This window comes from Moschus berezovskii, chromosome 6, assembly GCF_049115385.1.
Source record: "Moschus berezovskii isolate FMDL1 chromosome 6, NW_MosBer_1.0, whole genome shotgun sequence".
NCBI lineage: Eukaryota > Metazoa > Chordata > Mammalia > Artiodactyla > Moschidae > Moschus > Moschus berezovskii.
In genome coordinates this window covers 25,107,783-25,115,766 of record NC_142465.1, presented here as the reverse complement: position 1 = coordinate 25,115,766, position 7,984 = coordinate 25,107,783, and the positions used below count along the sequence as shown (strand labels likewise).

At 35.3% G+C, this 7,984-nt stretch overlaps 1 protein-coding gene across 3 annotated transcripts in view; it reads left to right on the top strand.

The window, feature by feature from the left end:
* Positions 1-592: 592 nt before the first annotated feature.
* DCN (decorin) overlaps positions 593-7,984 on the top strand; it is a 40,251-nt gene continuing 32,859 nt past the window's right edge. Inside the window, exons 1-2 of one of the 3 annotated variants that reach the window (XM_055394918.2) lie at positions 593-857; positions 4,629-4,875. In XM_055394918.2, the coding sequence (XP_055250893.1) occupies positions 4,662-4,875 (214 nt within the window). In that variant the 5' untranslated portion in view covers positions 593-857; positions 4,629-4,661. Of the gene's footprint in view, positions 858-3,717; positions 3,875-4,344; positions 4,369-4,628; positions 4,876-7,984 lie in introns of those variants that run through there. The other 2 variants (XM_055394917.2, XM_055394919.2) reach the window with 2 other exon arrangements.

The following is a 7,984-nucleotide window of genomic DNA, read 5'->3' as shown; positions in this document are numbered from 1 at the left end:
TATACAGGTTAAATTAAATTGTGATCATCTTTTAGTATCTATGTGCTTTATTTAAAAAAAACACACACACAACTGGTAGACAACAAGAAAGGTTTTAAACTATAAGTAAGGAAAGTAATAAATGATGTGCTTTTCATATAAAATCATGGCTTTCTTCCAGGGAACTTTAGAAATATGTTCAAGATATATAGTAGACCTCCATAGCATAGTATTTGAATTTTTGAATTTGCACAAATAGCCCAAGGCAAGTAAGAATCCGAATGAGTACTCATTTATTTTCATAGCCCACACTTAAAATAATTTCATTCCATTTGCCAGACTTACACATCCTGAAAGCAAAAAAAAACAGCAAACAAACTGTCATTTCGGAAGTATGATAAATGTGACTCATGAAGACTAGAAAGAGTGGATAAAGGAATAGGGTTGGGGGTGGGGAAATAAACCCTTTAGTTACAATTTCAGGGAAATGAATCGACACAATGAAACAAATTCCAAGTCAAGTTGCTCCACTACTATATTACAGAAGCAGTTTAGAATTTTAAGCAGATGCAAAAGGAATAAAGCATTTAAATGGGGAGAAAAAAAGGCCGATAAAGTTTCTGGCTACAATACAAGAGACATATCATTACCATATGATCTAATGTGGGTGTCAGCGGGATTGTGTTCATTGAGGGAAACCTTATTTTTTAACTGTGCTATGGAGTAGAAGCAGGAGGTTTGCAACCTAGTGACAGTCACAGAGCAGCACCTTCCCCCTCCTCCTTTCCACACCTGCAAACTCTTTTGCTTGGGCTGAATATTTAGTGTAATTACATCTCAGCTTTGAGGGCTCCTGTGGCAAATCCCCGGATTAAAAGGTATGGTTTTCAATAATTGTCCTGAACTCTGCTACAGACTAATAAAACTTTGATCAAGTTAAGTAAAGAGGAATTATTTGGTGAGAGAAAAAGAGAAAAAAAATGTGTACTGAACTTTTAGTAATGTTTATGCAGTGTTTTAAACAAGTACTGCTTGAAAACAGAAACTATCTGGTAAAATGGTTGTAATGCATTGTTTTAGTTCTTTCTCTCTGTTCTTTGCAAAGATATTTCTTAGAGAAACTGTAACCTAACACTGTGACTCTCTTTATTGATATATTTTGTGTTTTTACTAATTAAATGTTTAGGGAATGTTTATAGAAAAGTATTCTAGACTGGCATGTTAGATTGTATATTTAAGAGTTTATTCTCCTCCTGAATTCTTCTATATGCTAAGAACTTTTAAACTTCAGAGAAGTGAACTTTGGTGATTAGTTATAGAAGTCTAGTGTATATTTCTACAACTTAGAAAATAATAGAAACTGTCACCAGAGAGGTGAAAACGAACACTGACTATATTTATGCTGATTATTAAGGACCTAACTAAGATGATTTCACAGTTAGCTACATAGTTACTAAAGTGTAAAGAAGAGACTCTGCCAGAATTTTTGCTGCAAATGAAATTTTATCATAAGATACAGTCACTATAGAATGAAAGTGTGGGTTATTTTTCTTTCTAATTTCAAAACAGGGTAACATGATGACCACTGATTAAGTGGGTTCCCAGTGATATAAATACCTGCGGCTTTTTCTTCGAATTGCTATTTTGACCAGAAAAAGCATCAGATGCCTCCTATAGTACCCCTTATTGATAGATGGATACTGTTTTGCTGTTTACTTTTAACTTATTTCTATTATTATTGAGGTTTTTAATTCACCCAGTGCTGGGGGGTTTAATTTGCTCTGCATTTATAGCTTCACTTATCTCCTGAGGTTTAAATTTTAACTTTGAAATTCACACCAAAGGCATAAATGACATCATACAAATGTTGATCTGAATGGTATAATGGTCGTTTAAGAAACCTAAAATTATTATTTTTGATAGAACACATTAAATTATGGCAATGAACTTTAGTGAAGTAGTGACTTCTTAGCAATTAGCATTTAGGAAATAGGCATACATTTTGAGAATACTTAAAACAGTTGAAATGAAATTTTAATAGTATATCATCTCAATAACAGTCTCCTTGATGTCTACATGGACTACTGCTATAGGTTTGTTTGTTTTCCTGATTTATTAAGAAAGGAAGGAAATGATAAAGAAACTATCACTGTCACTAGCCTACATTAATTATTTTAAGATGCTGTGTTTTCAGTATTATGATACTAATCTAAAAGAAGTTATTTCATGAAGGAATTTGTGCAAAATACCTGGCCATATTATTTTTCCCCAGGACATTCAGGGTTAAAAGGCACACACATCCACCCACCCACCCACACACACACAGAAGAAAATGATAAGTAATGGAAGCTAAAAACTGTCTATCTGAGTTCAGATTCAACCAAAAAGAATATTGTGTAGAGAATTTGCACCATTTTAACAAGAGTAAACAAATGTAAATGATAAATATTCCCCTGAGCTAATGTTTAATATTCTGTTTTTTGGATTAGTGAACCAGGCATTTCTTTTTCTGGAGAAAAGATCAGAAACAGACATCTGCATTAATTTCTCATTGCTATTTATTAAATCTGCAATTAGTTTGCTTCATTTTTCTCAAAAATTGCAAGACATGAAATATGCAAGGCTAGCAAACTTGTGGTAAACCATAAACATTGCATTTTAATGTGAAACAGACAGAAAACCACTCCCTGAGATCCAGTCCAAGGGAACCCTGCCAAAACAATAGGGTCTCCTTTAAAAGGCAACGCAGTAACTGGTGGGAATGGGTTTCCAGAGAGAATCTGATACTGAATTTAAAGGGGCAGTGTGAATAGTAACCTTCGTGGTATTATTTTAAAGTCACTAGCCTGTATTGCATATGTGCTGCCTGTGACGTGCTTCAGTGATAAATATAAACTAAGAATAAAAGTGTAAGGAATTTTAAAACATTTGTTTCCCCTCTAGTGGATCTAGGCAAACATTTCCAGAATATATATTAAGGTTAGCACATATGAAGACTTTATCTTTTCTGTATTGCTATCATTTGGATAGTGACTGGAAATAACATAATTAAAGATGATGAGACTAAAGATAATATCTACAATGGGGAATATTTTGAGCAGTTTTAATGGAGTTTGAAAATACAATAACTCAAAATAGACTGTTCTCTCCATGATCAACTACTTTTCATTATTCAGATTTATTAAGATTTTGTTATTCAGATTCATTTAGTTCACTTCAGCCGTCTAAACAACCAACTCAATAACAGAGATGTATATATATCCAGAAGGGCTTCCTAAATGAATGGATAAAAACGGTATAGTTGTGTTGAAATCATATTTTTGTTTGTCAATTTGTTTACAAAATAATCTTATTGGTAAAATCAGATAGCATATGTCATATACAAATCAGGATTTTCCATATGTGTTTACTGGTTTACACAGTCCTTAAAAAGGATTCATTTGAGAAACTATCCCAGAGATTTACGTTAAAAACTGAATCAAGCTTATACCAAGTTCAGGTTTTCAATTTGATAGCTTTCTTATGCTAGAAATTTGATATTGAAACAAAGATAACCATAGTTTAAAAAATCAAACTTGGTTGCTTAGAAAAAATTGAATAACTTGTATTATCAACAAATTGACGGTCAACTGAGTCATTTATGGGCAAAATATTGTGCAAGGCCCCGGTACAGAACAAAGGATAATAAGACACGCCCTGAAGGAGTACATCTTCGAGTGGGGGGGCAGACCAAGCACGCAAAACAAATTACAATATAATGTGATAAGTTCTTTAAAAGAGGTAAGCAACGTGCCTTGGGAGCACAGAAGGAGAACGCAGCATCCTGCCTGGATGCGCCAGATAATACACAGGGGAAGCCTGTTATCTCATTGAGCCTTTACAACACTCTCACAAGGTAGGTATTTTAAATGGTGATTAGCGTTGAGTGTCAAGGTTGAGGTGGGGACTGGGAGTAGAGAGAAAATGGAGAGAAATATGGCTTATTATCAGTTGGTGTCAAATCGTGCATCGTCTTATATATGACAAAGGGGATGGAGACCTTATTGGCAAGCTGTGAGAAGTCAGCAAAGGATTTGCAGTAGCAAATTAATACAATGAAATTGAATTTTTAGAAGATGACTTGGGCAGCAGAGTGGAAGATGGCCTGGAGTGGAAGAAATATTCAAGGCTGAGACTATTTGAAAGCTCTTGCTCAGGGAGTGATGAGAAGGGTCTGGACTGGAATACATACAGTGGGATGGAGAAATCAGATTGGCTTCCAGAGATATTTCTGAGCAGAATTTGGAGAACTCTCACGTGTACAGACAAAACTTGTTTAACTGTGGCACGGCTTGTGTTGAGTGAGCATTGAAAATTCCAACGTGATTTATCATCGCAACAGTTTTGCAGGTTGACTATATAATCTGTGGTCTTAATTCAGACTCCAAATTCAACGAAGTGATTCAAATACTATTTCAATTTTTCTTCATAAGTAAACAGTGCAAGTTCATCTCTACTGAACCTTATTACCTTCCAAATATGTTTCTAATGTTCTGCTCCTAACAGGACATAAAATATTACTTTTTAATGCTTTTTTCTGTGTGCACTCCACTTACATAACACTTACACTAGGCAAGGCTACTCTTCTAAACTTTCTGCTTATTTCCCAGGTTTCTTGGTTGTGAAAGTACACGCGAGAAATCATGAAGGCAACTATCATCTTCCTCTTGGTTGCACAAGTTTCCTGGGCTGGACCGTTTCAACAGAAAGGCTTATTTGACTTTATGCTGGAAGACGAGGCTTCTGGGATAGGCCCGGAAGAGCGCTTTCACGAAGCTCCTGAATTAGAGCCTATGGGCCCAGTCTGCCCCTTCCGTTGTCAGTGCCATCTGCGAGTTGTCCAGTGCTCTGATCTGGGTGAGTGGGGTGCCGGCTCTCTATCTACCTTGTCAGCTTAATTCATGGCAATGGGTTCCCTGGGAGTGCAGCATTTTCAGTTTTAATTTCTGCAATTCCAAATGTGAGAGACAGTGCCACCTAATGAGGAGAAAGGGAAGCAGAGTAGGAGTGAAAGAGGTAACTTTAGAAGTTAGGGGACTTGATTCTTTTTTTAAGTCAGAGAAGCATCAGTTTGCAATCTTGGACAAATCACTAAAAATATGTTTTTCTGAGCTTCATGGCTCCCCTTATGTAAAATAAAATTTTGAACAAACAATATCTAGTATTCTATGATTCCAAGGTGATTATTTTTAGTCTGTGATTTGCTCCCATGAAATCTTAGGTATTAAGAAAACCTGGGTGATCTCTCTACTCTTGGCTTAGCCCAGATAGCAGGGTTTGAACAAAACTGAAAGTATGCAGTGTTATCAAAAGCAAAACCAGTAAACTTTTAGAACAAAAATTTATCTTTCAAGTACCAAAATACTCTCATAATCCCTGGGTCTTAGTTTTGCCTCTGCCTTTGGAATTTTGTAATCTAGCTGTTTATATTCTTTAGGAAGTTTCAGAGAAAATCTTTATAACTATGTCATGGTATAAATGTTCAATATGATCATGAAGCCTATATCTTTAGCCTAACACTGCAAATGCATTTTGATTTATTATCTTTCAAGAAAAATTTGGCCTGGGAATTCCAAGAGCCATCTACTCAGAAGATAAATCTCCAGAGAGCTTGGAGCCCCAGCAGATGGGCCAAAGGGGAATGAATTTAGCTTACATGGCAGCTGACTCACATTCCTCTTTTCTTTTGGTTCGTTTTCTTACTGGAAAGAAAAAAAAGGGAAAAAACCTCACGGAATGATTCTGCCATGGAGCACTTCCTTATAGAATAAACCCCGTAGCTTTGTAGAGTATTTACTTTGGAAATCCTATAGCTATTCAGAATATGCTTTCCAGGGGTATTTTGCAGGAAAATTTGCCACTAACTCCTAGAGCTGGAATACACACATTCAAGAACCCAGGAAAACATGAAGCATCTTAAATAGTAACAGCTGCTGAAATGCAAGCACTTTGAGCTAGATTCTTCGATGCTAACACGTACTGTATAGCCATTTAAACCCAAATGAAAAATGTAAAGGGAGATTTTTAAAAGGTTACACGATAATACCGTTAGATTAATTAATTACTCATTCATTCAGCAGATATTCTGAGATCTTATAATGGGTCAGATATGTTTTGGGCCCTGGGGAAAAAGCAATGAGGAAGACAAATATGGTCCCAGTTCTTGTGGGTCTGTTATTCTACTGGTGATGATTTTCCTTTTTTGAATTGTATATTCGAGACAAAGGGGATTAGATTACTACCAAATTCTACAGAGACTTTTATAGCATCTAGAGATTATCTTCATAACTGGTTTAGACAAAATATCTAAAGAAGAGAATAAACATGTGATGGATATACTAGTAGTAAAATTTTTCAAATGTTGCAAAAATGGCTGGGTTCCTGAGAAGTGTGACAAAAATTAAATCTCACTTTGCCTGAGGACAAGTTTAAAAGGATCCATATTACCCTTCACTACATATATTATCAACAATAGAGTTGATATTTTTAAGGAAGATGGGTCCAGTCACTTCACTGAAGTTTCATTTTTTTCCATATAGTTTTACTTTGCTTTCTTGATAAATAAATCATAAAGCTTGACTCTGATGAAAGCATTGGGACAGTTTATTAATTTTCTATCATGAAAATTTCCCAAGCCTATTGTTCAAAACTAAACAGAAAAATGTAACCTTCAGTTCAGTTCAGTTCTAGGAAACATCAAGTCATTGATGTGGCTGTTTTGTGATACAGTTTCTTGGTTGTCCTTGAGATCGTTTTTTTTATTTTGTGTTGTTTTTAAGTGAGAAAGTTTTCCATGTTATCGTTTTCTCCAAGATCCCAGAGAATACATTATTCCTTTGGGCTTACTGATCTTATTTACAGAAGAAGTAGCTAAGATTGAAATAATGATTCATTTTGGGGAACCATGTTTGAAGAGGAGCCCTGAGTTCCAATAAGCAATGAATAGTCTCTTACAAGTTACTTTTTATTTTTTTAATTTCACAGATGAATAGTTAAATATATGTTTAAAAAATTGGTCAGGTATTTCTACAACAGAAAATACATTTTTAAAAAAGGAAAAGCAGTCCACTTGCCTTTAAAGAAAACACTGTATTCACATTTTCAACTACAACATGGCCTCTGCTCCCTTTATGTTCATGGTAAGCTGTTCAGAGTCTTAACATTTTCGTCTGCAAATAAATCACAGTCTTAAAGATCCTACTATCTGTGTGAAGTACCTGACCCATAGTAGAGGTTCAATAGGTTTTTCCTGTGCGATGATTACGTGGAGTAAAAGATGAAAGAAGAATAGGAAAAAGCAAAGAAGAAGTGGACGATCTCATTCACAGTAAAAGCATGTGTGCTAAGTCACTTCAGTAGTGTTCAACTCTTTGAAACCCTATGGACTGTAGCCTACCAGGCTCCTGTGTCCATGGGATTCTCCAGGCAAGAATACTGAAATGGGTTGCCATGCCCTCCTCCAGGGGATCTTCTGGACCCAGGGATCTTGCATTGTCAAGTGGGTTCTTTACCACTAGCGCCACCTGGGAAGCCTAAAATAAAGGCAATGCAGTTTATTTTTAAAGTTCTCTAGTAAACTGAACATGAAGCTTGAATTATTATCATTTGCTGTTCTTCAGTTGGTAAGCAAAGTAAAAATGCAGTGCACTTTGGGATAAGAAATGTGAATGCTTATCATATAAACAATTAATGTTTTTTTTAAGGATTATTTTTACCAGAGCTTTTAATGAACAGGGAGGAGCTTCAGTGTTGAAGGACAATAGTGCTTTGTCATCTTATTATCCAAACAGTGTTTAATGTAAGCAAACATTTCTTATTAAAATGTCTGATTATTTTGCAGTAAGAAGTATTTCTGACAAAGTTAAACAACATATCTTTAAACAGTTCTTTCAAAGCTGAGATGTAAAAACTGTGAAATTAAAAATGAATAATCAGCTCATGGGAAGCTTGAAGTGTTTAAGAAGAC